Source organism: Lucilia sericata, unplaced genomic scaffold, assembly GCF_015586225.1.
Source record: "Lucilia sericata isolate MDLA Ls3-8-SP2 unplaced genomic scaffold, ASM1558622v1 Contig000025F_arrow, whole genome shotgun sequence".
NCBI lineage: Eukaryota > Metazoa > Arthropoda > Insecta > Diptera > Calliphoridae > Lucilia > Lucilia sericata.
In genome coordinates, this window is record NW_023994063.1 from 486172 (window position 1) to 499628 (window position 13457).

General features: G+C 30.1%; 1 protein-coding gene across 9 annotated transcripts in view; it reads right to left on the minus strand.

Annotated features, from left to right (window-relative positions):
• Window positions 1-3591: 3591 nt before the first annotated feature.
• The window catches only part of LOC119609783, a 57969-nt gene continuing 48103 nt past the window's right edge, over window positions 3592-13457 (minus strand). For 7 of the 9 annotated variants that reach the window (XM_037964709.1, XM_037964699.1, XM_037964769.1 and 4 more), the window contains 4 exons: window positions 13086-13243; window positions 12631-13009; window positions 8551-8703; window positions 3592-4159 (listed from right to left, as the gene is read on the minus strand). In XM_037964709.1, coding sequence (XP_037820637.1) covers window positions 3680-4159; window positions 8551-8703; window positions 12631-13009; window positions 13086-13243 — 1170 coding nt within the window. In that variant the 3' untranslated portion in view covers window positions 3592-3679. The remainder of the gene's footprint in view (window positions 4160-8550; window positions 8704-12630; window positions 13010-13085; window positions 13244-13457) is intronic. The other 2 variants (XM_037964727.1, XM_037964718.1) reach the window with 2 other exon arrangements.

Sequence of the window (13457 nt, forward strand, 5' to 3'; positions counted from 1 at the left end):
TTCTATATACATCTTCTTAGAAACTTTTTAGATAACTTAAAAAGAAAAAGATACTTTTTTCCCAAAAAAATGACAAAAAATCGCCTTTTTTTAATTTTTTAAATTTAAATGCCTATAACTTTGGACTCAGTCATGATTTTTACATAATTCTTTCACTGCTTGGTATATAAACTTGTTGTTAAGCAAATAAAAAAAAATGGCGAAAATCGGAAATATTTGGACCTGCTATTATCAAAAAAACTAAAGTAAGGACGGTAAAAATTTTAAAATTTTAATATTCAAATGCGAATATCTCCTAAACTATAAGAGATAATTTACTGCTACGACGACATTTTTTATAGTGCTCGATGAGGAGATTCTATATACGAAATTTTTTTTAAATCGGAACTCAAATGAAGAAATAGGATCGTTTTAAAAATTTAACATAGCCGAGGTGTCCTAATTTGAGGACCCCCCGCCGGGCCCCTGGTTGGCCTATAAGGTCCAAATTCAAAACCTAAACTCGACAACACCTCCTCTTTGTGCATACCAAATTTCATTAAAATCGGATTAACCGTTTAGAAGTTACCGAATTATTTCCCTCTTTTTTTTTTCCTATACCACTGTGCCGCGTTGGTAAGAAACTGTTCCTCCTGTTTAATACTTACTTAGTGAGTCGATTTCGTTTCAGTTTTAAGTCACTTTTTTATAGCATAAAAGTGCGTAAAATTAGTAAAATTTCCAATTTTGCCATAGCAATAGGGAAACTGGAAATTTATCTAATTTTACACTATTTTATGTAGTAAAAGCGACTTTATAATACATTTTCTTTATTTCTCTTACTTTATGAATAATTTAAAATTGATTATACTCACTAATCTCTCACTTATGTTTATCATACCCTCCACCACCATCAGTGGTGATAGAGGGTATATATAACTTTGTCATTCCGTGTGTAACACCAAGAAATATTCATCTGAGACCCAACAAAGTATATATATTCTTGGATCTTATGAAATTCTGAGTCGATTTAGCTATGCCCGTCTGTCCGTCCGTCCGTCTGTCTGTCTGTATAAAACATTCTCACGTTAACACGAAGCAACAAAAATTAACGAAATTCACCCAAAATATTTATTATTGTCCTAGGCAGTTGGGTATTGAAAATGAGCAAAATCGGTTTACACCGGGAAAAGTTATGAATCAAAATTTGAAACAACCTCGAAAAAAATTTTTTTACACATTCTGATGTAATTTTCTCAAAAACTATGAAAGATAATTCCATGAAAATCAGCATACATTCGTTTCTACAAGAGCTTGACTCCTGCTGAAAATTGCCAGAATCGGTCCACAATTTCATATACCTCCCATACAAAAGTACATATTCCCGGAAAATGGGTTTTTTGTTAATAACTTCCGTCACAATCTCGAAATCTTTACAAGATTTTACAAATTAAAATCTTATGTCAATAGAATTCATTCAGAGAAAAAATTTTCTGGATCGGTCCATAATTGAACATAGCTCCCATACAAGGTCACCTCCCGAAAATAACTTAAACGCAAATAATTCATTTCTAAATCAAGTTATCTATGTAAAATTTGGTACAAGTACATACAGAAGTATTACTGTGAAATTTTTTTCCGATCGGTTCATAATTGGTCATAGCTCCCATACAAGGTCCCTTCCCGAAAGTCACTTAAACGGGCATAACTCATTACTAAATTAAGATATCCATATAAAGTTTGGTACAAGTATTGCTCACATATACAGAAATATTACTATGAAAGTTTTTTTCCGATCGGTCCATAATTGGTCATAGCTCCCATACAAGGACCCTTCCCGGAAATCACTTAAACGCGCATAACTCATTACTAAATTAAGATATCCATATAAAGTTTGGTACAAGTATTGCTCACATATACAGAAGTATTACTATGAACGTTTTTTTCCGATCGGTCCATAAATGTTCATAGCTCCCATACAAGGACCCTTCCCGAAAATCACTTAAACGCGCATAACTCATTACTAAATTAAGATATCGATATAACATTTGGTACAAGTATTGCTTATAAGCACAGAAATATTACTGTGAAAATTTTTTCCGATCGGTCCATAATTGGTCATAGCTCCCATACAAGGTCCCCTCCCGAAAATCACTTAAACGCACATAACTCATTACAAAATATTGATACCCATACATTTAGCACAAATATTGCTCTTATATACATAAATTACACTATAAAAATGTTTTACTATCGGTCCATATTTGGTCATAGCTCTCATACTAGGTCCCCTCCAGAAAATCCCTTAAATGCACAATATTTATTGCCAAATAATGATATAGATACAGAATTTTGAAATTTTGTCTTAATATACATAATTGGTCATAGCTCCCATACAAGGTCCTTTTACGAAAATCTCTTAAACGCACATTACTCATTACCAATTAAAGCCATTGATACAAAATTTGGCACAAATATTAGTTTGGTACACAAAAAATCTATTTCAAGATTTTTTCACGATCGGTCCATACCATGGGTGCGGTCGGTCCCATGCAAGTGTCCCTTCAGAAAATCACTTGAACACACATTAGTTATTACTAAATTACGATATAGATACAAAATTTGACTGAAATATAGCTTTTATGTACAGAAATGTAGCTTAAAGAATTTTTTACGATCGGTCTATAATTGGTCATATCTCCCATACTAGGTCCTGCCCCTAAAAGCAATGTAACCGTTTTTAACTAGTTGTATTATCAATTTGTGTAGAACAAAATTATATATGTATTTTGAAAATCCTTAAATCTTTCACACATATGCACACATGGACATTAAATATCGTTAAAGCATATCTTAGGGCGCTATAAAAATATAAAAGAAAATGGGGTTTGTAATGTTCAATAAATCTTGGAATTGTAACAGATTTAAGCTGTTTAAATCTTGGGGTTTTTCTATTTAAGACATGAGAATACTTATTTCTACAAATATTTGATCAATTAAAAAAGTATTAATATAAAAGTAGCTGGTGGAGGGTATTTAAGATTCGGCTCAGCCGAATATAGCACTCTAACTTTTTATATATGAAATTTATTTTTTATGTATTAAATTTTAAATAAAATCATTACAAAATTTCACAATGTGTTACTATTCACAAAACTGATCACTATAAACTTAATATATTTACTGAAATATACAAACACTTTTTTAAATTTTGAGAGCAAAAATAATTCTGCCTTAAATTATCTTATTAGTGTATTAAAAAGTGTTCTTTTTATACATTTTTATTCTATCTATTTATTATCATTTACGTTTCTTTTTGGTATATTAGATCGAACTTAAATTTTACAAAAATGGGATAAAAATTAGAAAATAATGTATTTTGTTTTTGTAAATATTTTTATTTAGCACTGAGAAACATGAAGTTGAGCCTAAATAGTGTAAATTTAGTTCATTTATCCAAAATTAAACTCAAATTTGCTGGCAGGGTTACTATCTGCCTTTTGGTATATAACTCAAATATACACAAACGTATCATTAGTGAAAGCTGAAATAGAAAAACAGGTTTTTTAAAAAGTATTTGACAAAACTTGGAATCTACCCAAATACTCTGTATTAATTTAAATGCTGTTTATTTTCTTTTATACATTTTTCAATATTTTAAACCAGAATAAAAACACCACTTTTGAATAATTACTATATATTACAATTTAGGAATACCAAATATAGAAAGATTAAAACACATTCCCAATGTTAGAATAACTATTGATATAATAAGCACTGCAAAACAAATGTAGTTAGATTGTATAGGCATGCGAAACAGTTTGGCTGACATATCCAAGGTCGATGAAAATATCAACATCGAATTAAGGTCCTCCGTAGATGTATTATGGTACACAAATGGTCTTACTCGTATCTGATGACCATTATTTCTGACTGATTGACATGCCTGAGTTAACGATGCGGCAATGAAAAACGGCAATAAACCTAATATTAACCACAATAAAACATTTGTAAAATTTAAAATTACGGTTTTCATGGCACAATAATGGAAGTCAAAGTCTTTGAACATATAAACAAACCCAGCGAAGGCATACGCCATATTCATGATTACAAAGAAGGACACCGGCAAAGACACATTATTGTTAAGACGTTCGAGTAATTTCCGAAACTGCAGGATTTCCTAAAAATACAGAAAATATTTGTTATTTTTTTTTTTTTTTTTTCATTTTAAAGCGATTTTTAATAAATGGATATATGCGAATCTGAATTCTTGGAACGATTAAACAAAATTTGCCATAAAGTTTTAAAATACTACTATTATAATATATTTTTATACATAAGTGGTGATAGAGGGTATATATAAGTTTGTCATTCCGTGTATAACACCAAGAAATATTCATCTGAGACCCAACAAAGTATATATATTCCAGGTTCTTATCAAATTCTGAGTTGATTTAGCCATGTCCGTCTGTCTGTCTGTTTGCCTAAAACACGCTCACGTTAAAACTAAACAAAAGAAATAAACCAAATTCACCAAAAATATTCATTATTGTCCTAAGAAGTTTGGTATTGAAAATCAAATTTCAGACTACCTCGAAAAAAATTACGTTTTTTCCGTAATTCTTTAGCAGTTTTCTTACCAAATACAAAAGATAATTCGACGAATTTTGTCACTAGTCATTTGTTTACCCAGGGATCAATTATGTTCAAAATCATAACAATCGATCCAAAATTTCCTATAGCCCCCATTCAAAGGTACATATTTCCGGAAATGGATTTATCGTTAATAACTTCCTCAAATATATCGGTATCAACCCAAAATTTTTCACATAGATTTTTCACGTAGATTGTTATTGGTCCACAATTGGTCATGGCTCCCATGTAAGGCCCACTTCCGAAAATAACTTAAACGCGTATATATCATTGATAAATAAATCTATCGATATAAAATTCGACATGAATATGTTTTGTGTATGTATCAATCACTCTACGAAATTTTTACTAATCGGTCCATAATTGGTCATAGCTCCCATATAAGGTCCACTTCCGAAAATCACTTAATCGCTCATATTTCATTAACTAATAATAAAGCTATCGGGGTAAAATTCGACGAGTATGTTTTGTGTATATATAAATCTTTCACCGAATTTTTTTCGAATGAGTCCACAATTGGTCATAGCTACCACATAAGACCCTCTTCAGAAAATCACTTAAATGCGCATATTTCATATAAGTTTTGTGTATGTATCAATCACTGTACTCTATTTTTTTCGGGATAGACCCGTAATTGGTCATAGCTCCATACGATAAATTGCAACTGGCAGTTGCTCATTTTGCTACTGGCAGTAGTAGAACCAACACAATTTATTGCACAATTTTTCCATGGCAATAGTAGTTCGACAGTTGTGTGCGTGCGCTGCTAAAACTGAAAAATATATTTTGATAGTTTTGAAATATTTTGCGTCTGCTAAAAGAAATTGCAAACAGAACAAATATTTCTAGTAGTAAAGTGATTTGTGATTTTGAAAGTTTTATATATATTGCATAGTCGTACAAAAAAAATCTTGTGCTATTGCTGCATATTTCAACGCTGGTTATTACTAGGATTTCATATACTAGTGAATGAAAATATTAGTTAATGAATTTTTTTTTCAGAAGATATTTCATCTTAAACCATATTATAAACACGTCTTTTTGTTATTTTTTTCAGCACTAATCGAAAAAGAAGAAAAGTATGTGAAATACTTTTTGCATTTTCAATACGAAAATTTACAAATTTTCTTTTTTCAGTTTTAATTTAAATGAAATGTCAAAGAATAAAAAATATTTTTTTTTTCGTTTGTAAAATATAAATTATTTTCGGGATTTTAAATACAATAAAAGTGTGGCAAAAAATAATAAATATTAAGTTTAAGTGATAAGAAAAACGATTAAGTGCTAATATCTTCGCAATTTCGCGAAGAAAATTTGAAGTTTTGTGAGTGCGTTTAGTTCTCTCAAGGGTATTTTATTCTCTCAGAACTCGACTGTGTGAAGAGAATAACAAATTTTGTTTGACAACCCCTACAGTTTCGCCTATATCCCTACTATATGTGGTACGTTTTAAACGATTTTGGCATTTTTTTGACAAAAATTTCGTAGGTTTAAAACTTCCCAGGAAAAACTTACATTGAAAAGTAATGAGTTAAATAGCTAATAAAACCTCTTTTCACTACTTCTTCATTAGCATTTTAAGTCATTATTTTAACACGGTGATGTCATTGGAGGCAAGTACTTCTACGCACGCTTACAAATAGGGACTTAAAGAAGTACTTGCAATTTCCCTTACAAAACAGTTGTTGAGTAAGTTGTTTTGTTTTTTAATAATAAAAAGAGCCAGCTAGAATACGAACCAGGGGCTTCGGTTTGTTAGTCAAATGTTCTACACACTGCACCACTGCTTAGCTATTTTATTGCGCGTCAAATAATGGTTTTCACAAACAAAACTAATTTTTTTTTTTATTTTTTTAAAACACAATTCTTAAAACGCAATTAAATAAAATGTGCAAACAAAATGACAAAGCCGAAAATAAAGTACTTCTATATCAGATTATAAGAAAGTCATTACTAGAGTACTTCTATGTAATGCAGACGGTAAGTAATAGTCATTGAAAAGTAAGTGGTTATGGAAGTACAACCCATTACCGAGTTTTTGCTGGGTTGGTCAGTGGCAACGCTGAACCTGACTAATAGTTTTTCTCTCATCGAGACTGTAAAAAATCACACTTTTCCTTTAAAGTTAGTGTTTTATGTTTGCGTTTATTATTCAAAGACATAATACTTGGTATTTTAATTTATTGTAATCTATATAAATATATAAAAATGAATGTGTGTTTATTTGTTTGTGGGTTTGCTTGAAGTCTATAGACGGCTGGACCGATTTTCTTCAAATTTTAACAGTACCTTCCTGTATATCTGGAATGAACTATAGGCTGGTGAACTGGTACAAATAGATTAGTTAGGATAAAAAGTGAGCGGACTAGCAGCAGGGGGCATGGTACCTCCCATATGAATTAAATACAACAAAATATTTTATCTAAGAAACTAATAGAACTAAATTCCTAACATTTTGCAAAAAGGACTTTCATATTCATCTGAACATTTTGGGGGAAAAAAGCGGACTTTCATCATCAACTATAGGCTACTTTTATTTTAAAATTTCAAGTAGGCGAGGTGCCACGCCTACTCATTAAATAACTATTAAAAGTCATATATGTATCTTGGAAACTGGTACAATTAGAGTCCTCAAATTTTGCACGGACAACTTTGACATCCATAAGAATATTTTTGGATAAAATGGGCAGAATGACTATAGTGAGCGTGGCACCTTCCATATTAAGAAAATATTAAATCAGTATATCTTGGAAAATGTAACAGTTAGAGCCCTCAAATTTGGTCGGAGCCACATAAGTCTCAATATGATTAGCTGGGATAAAAAGTGGGCGGTCTAGCAGCAGGGGGCGTGGCACCTCCCATATTAATTAAATACACAAATTCGTTTATCTTGGAAATTATTAGAGTTAAAAGCTTGAAATTTTGCACGAAGAACTTTCGCATCCATGTAAATATTTGGGTAATAAATTGGCGGACTACCAATGGGGGGGAGCGGCACCTTCCATATGAATTAAATACAACAAAATATTTTATCTAAGAAACTAAAAGAACTAGATTTTACAAAAAGGACTTTCATATTCATCTGAACATTTTGGGGGAAGAAAGCGGACTTTCATCAGGGAGTGGCTTGGAACCCCCACAAGAATTATATAGAAAAATTTGTATATCTGAGATGCTATAGAAGCTAGAATCTTCAAATTTTACATGAAGAACTTTGATATTCATGCGAACATTTAGAGAAAAATGGGCGGACTTTCAATGGGGGATTGGCCCTTCCCATATAAATTAAATACAATACAATATTATTTACATTTTTAGCTTGCATTAAAATCCTTATTAGCGTTCGGAAAAATTGGCGAACTTGCAATAATTTGAGTGGCATCTCCTATGTGTAAGTGTAAGTTTTTTTGCTTTCAGGGTAGCAAATCACACTGAGTATAGCTAGTTTTAATTATAATAATGATAGTGCAAAATATAAATACAAGTATGAACAACAAAACATTCTAGTTAAAAGCGGGAAACCCCGGAATTTAATTATTTCTTGAATAAGACCGGATGTATGTATGTATGCATGCATGTATGTATGTATGTATGTATGTATGTATGTATGTATGTATGTATGTATGTATGTATGTATGTATGTATGTATGTATGTATGTATGTATGTATGTATGTATGTATGTATGTATGTATGTATGTATGTATGTATGTATGTATGTATGTATGTATGTATGTATGTATGTATGTATGTATGTGTATGTATGTAGTATGTATGTATGTATGTATGTATGTATGTATGTATGTATGTATGTATGTATGTATGTATGTATGTATGTATGTATGTATGTATGTATGTCTGTATGTATGTATGTATGTATGTATGTATGTACATATATTACTTTTTACTTTCTAGCTTACCCGCATCCAGTCAGCTGATTCTATAGAGTGCAATAATAACTTCTGAGACAATGTTAACAAATGAACCTTTAATAAATAACATTCGATACAATAACTGCTTAAAATAATTATCTCAATTAAATTTTGCACCGACAACGTTATCAAGAGGGCTACCTAAAAATAAAAATAAGATTTATAAACATTGAACGTGTAAATAAGTACTTAAAAATAGAAAAAAAGTAAATATTCATTAATTTAAGCTACGTTTACAATACTGTATTTTGTGGAATTGTATATACATTCTGAAAAAGTCTTGAAAGAGTGATGATTTTAACACAGGTTTGTCATAGGAGGGATGTCCATTTTATTTGATATTTTATTTGATTTGAGAGTTAGAATAACCGAACCAAAAAGTAGCGGTTATATCATACCCACAGCTACTTCTTATGTTAATGCTAATTTTGGTATTCTTGAGTTCAATTAAAAGCAATAACAAAAAACTGATAAACTGAATCAAGCCTTATACATAAGATCAAAATGCTTTAAATAAGTAGGCGTTCTTATGATAGGGATGCGATAGGTTGATATTGACCTTCAAAGTTTTTGGGTTAACATTATTCGATTTTACTAAATCTGAAAAGGTTTTATATAAAATACTTAACAGTAGAGGATTAAGGCAAATTTTTTTCTTCGAAATCCTCAAAATTCAAATCGCGGACCTAATCTATGAGCGATATTGATCTAATTATTCTAATGATCGATTATTCGACGTTTTCCAAAAACCGGTTTGCGAATAGTTGGCATTTGAAAAAACCGGTTGATATTTTTCAAGTTCAGAAAAAAACTGGTTAACGGGGGATTTAATGATTTTTCTGGAAGCAAAACTTAACATTTCTGTTTAAATTTGTTTCATAAAACATGGCCCGAGCAGTTTTTAACATTTCAAAATAATATAACTTTAGATCTAGTCTAATTTACATTACATCTTTAATGTATTAAAAATTAAGAAAAATGTGGGACACTTCTGTTAAACTTATTGGGTAATCATAGCTTATTCTAAAATCCCTTAGTTTTTTTAACAAGAGTTTAAGTAATTCTCATAGACATTCCAACATTTCCATAAAAATTTCAGTCCGAAATTTAAGATATACTTCTATTATTATTTGGAATATAAACTTAAGAATAATAACATATGGGAAATTGTAAGTATGTGACGTTCGTACGTCTTCAGAGTGTTATAGATTTTGTAAAAATAGGAGTACAGTAGTTTTCGCTTATAGTCCACTACTACAGTTGCATATTTTTTGTGGACTATAAGCGAATTAGGACTAAACCGAATTTCTTTTTAAGCCACTTTATGGACTATAACTAAATCCTGGTATAATACACATTTTGGATCATATACAAAGTACGTACTTTCTTCAATAAAACCATTTTTTTTAAACAAAATAAAAGTTTATTTAAAATATAATCAAATATTGATTTAAATAAAATCAATAGTTTAAACAAAACCTTTACATATTAATATTATTTATTATAATTTAAATGCTTTAAAAGCTTATTGTAATAAAGTACAAACTTAAAGTATGAGATCCATTTTAAGGCCCGTATTCAGAAAGAAGAATGTAAAACAATTTTTAAAATTTTATATGAAAACAAGTAAGAAAGTATAGTCGGGCTTGGCCGACTATGTGATACCCTACACCAGTTATGAATATTAACTGTGATTTATTTTTCATAATAAAGCATTTATCTTGAATATTACCTTGATTCCGATTTATTATTTATATGGGGGATAGGAGCAAATGTGGACCGATCCCGATAAAATGGGTTGGATAGATTTGTATTTATATAATATATATAATATTTGTCTGTGCTAAATTTCATTGCAATAACAGTGCTAATAAATGAATTGCGGATATTTAAGTCACTTTCTGAAGGGGGCTTTGTGTGGGGGCTAGGGTCAAATGAAGTCCGATCATTTCGAAATTCGGCAAGGTCATCAAGGCTTGTATGAAACTTAGTTGTGTGAACTTTCATCGAGATACATTTATACATAATTATGAGCTCAAAACCTCTTTTTGGGGTGTTCAGTTATATGGGGGCTAGGTGAAATAATGGACCGATTTTAACCATTTTCAATAGGCTTCGTCAAAACAAACGGAGTCAAAACAAACGTGTATTCCAAATTTCATCAAATTATCTTGTAAATTGCGGCCTGTACTTTGATTACGTTTACAACGTTTACACACGGTCGGACGGACGGACATCGTTACAAACATTAGCACAAACGCATAATATAATTAGTATAAACACTAACAAAAACTGAGTAGTTTTCATACAAAATTTTAAAAATTATTTACTTCTTTCTGAATTCGGGCATAAGTCTTTGGATGACTAAATCTAACACAAGATAGATATCAATATCTATATGAAATATAAATTGCGAATTGTTGAACATTTTTAAAAGAATTCTTAAATCTTAGATTGTTTCTTTTTTAAAGAATTATTTATTATAAGTTTGCCAGTTTTTTTAAAAAAAGTGGACCTAAAAAGTGGACTTAAAAACAAATAATTTGTATGAAATTCGTTATAAAATATATATTTTGCAAATAAGTATATGGATACACATAATTCAACAAATAAAAAGGAGTAGGAACGTGTAGTCGGACATGGCCGACCTATATAAATATTTAAGCAGATAGATTAATATTAGTAGATTAAAATTAACAAACAGAAGTTTTATGGCGACTAGGGTCAAATATGAACCGATCCTCATAAAATTTGGGGGTGGGATTTTTATTCATTTATTCATTTTTATTCAACTTATTTGTGCCAAATTTTATCATAATACTAGTGATTAGAAGAGAGTTACAGATGTTTAAGTGTTTTTCTGAAATTAAACTTTGAATGGAACTAAGGTCAAATGAAGTTCAATCGTTATGAAAATCGGCATAAGGGTTCAGGCTTATATACATTTTTGAAGGGATAGTATTATAATAAACAGAATTATGAGCTAAAAAGTGATATTTGCGAGTTCGTTTGTATGGCGGTGAAGTGTAAAAATAGACCGATTTCAAAAATTATCAACAGTCATCGTCTTTGGTGCTACAAAAGAGCATATACCAAATTTTGTTGAATTATCTTCAAAAATGCAAAAGTTATAAGGGTTTTATATGTAAATGTGTCAAATAAATAAAAAAAAAAAAACTAACAAATAACTTAAACATTTTTCATGTCGGACTGTGTTATTATTAACTTCAAAAATTTAATATAAGTACCCGTTGAATACAAAACAAATAAATGTATTCGAAACCGGTTTTCTCAAAATAAAAAACGGCTTATTTGATATTCGAAAAATCAACATTTAGAAAAAACCGACAGTAGTAAAACAGAAAAAATCGGTTTTTAGGCCGGTTGAAAAACCGAGTCGATCACCCTAATATATACATGTAAAGGTGTCGCTCCGCTTTTAATTTCTATAGTATAATTTTCCTATAAAGTATATAATCCGACTACTTATAGATAGCGTGGTGAATAAGCTATGTCCGTCTGTATGAAATCAATTTTCTGAAGACCCCAGACATCTTCAACAATTCTGTCAGAGATGCTTTCGAGAAGTTTCCTACATCCATGCTTAACTTTAATATTTAATCTAATTTTACGAACAAAATTAATTAGTAACATACAAAAATTATTTTGATTTTACGAAATAAAATTATTTTGTTACGAATTTTTTTGTTATTATCGTAATTTTAAGCGAGTTAAATTAAACGTAATTTTAAATTGACAGGAAATTAGCTGCCTTATTTCTTAAGTTTTTGAAGGTGAACATTTGATGATAAAAATTTTGATTTATTTTAAACTAAAAGTATGAATTACAACAGTTAATTAGATTTATTACACGTTTTACAACATGTTTATTTTTTATTTAATACTATAATAAAATTGTCGTAAGTTATAGTCGATTAATCGACAAAAATTTTTCGAATTATTCTTGAAAAAAATTTGTTCGTTCAAAGAAAAAATATTTTTTCCTCGATTATTCGAATGACACCCTTATGTGTATATATTTACTTATTTAATTATGTACATATATACCTTTACAAATAATTGCCATATAGTCTCCAAATCACCAAACCATTTGTACGGAATAATAGGTGATTGTAAAATAACAACGGGTATAAAATACGCATATAAGCAGCAACACAGAACAAATGCACCAACTATATGCAACCAGAAGGTTCTAAATAGTTTTTTCGGTTGCATTGACATTAGAAATGTACGTTCAATAAGATTTTGCAATTGTTCGTGATCGATGAATTTGCATATTATAACTGCTGAAACGTATCCAGCAAGATCCAATGAACAGGGTATAATAAAACCAAAAAGAAGCTCACCAATTGTATAGGCCGAATCGTCCTTTGATTCATCAATAGATTCCACATTTTTAGTATTTGTTGAAAATCCACGATCGCCTCTGAAAGGGATTTAATAGATATTTATGTTTATGGTTGACACGTTTACATTTAATTAACATTTGACAAATTACTTACCGATATGCTGACAAATACTGCAAAAAATAACCAAAAAGTAAAATAATTATTAGAATTGTGCATTGCAAATAGCTTAGGTAAGCTTTACATCTGGTTGTATCTGTTGATATTGGATTTAATCCCACCAATGATAGGATGGCAACATATGGGCGCAAGACCTAAAAATATAATTTTATAATAAAAAACTATTTAAAATGAAAAGTTCATCATGCAATATTCAAATTGTATTAAAAATAGACCATGTTGTATATTTATATACTATAGTTATGTATATGTATTTTTATACCCTCCACCACCAGTGGTGATAGAGGGTATATATAACTTTGTCATTCCGTGTGTAACACCAAGAAATATTCATCTGAGACCCAACAA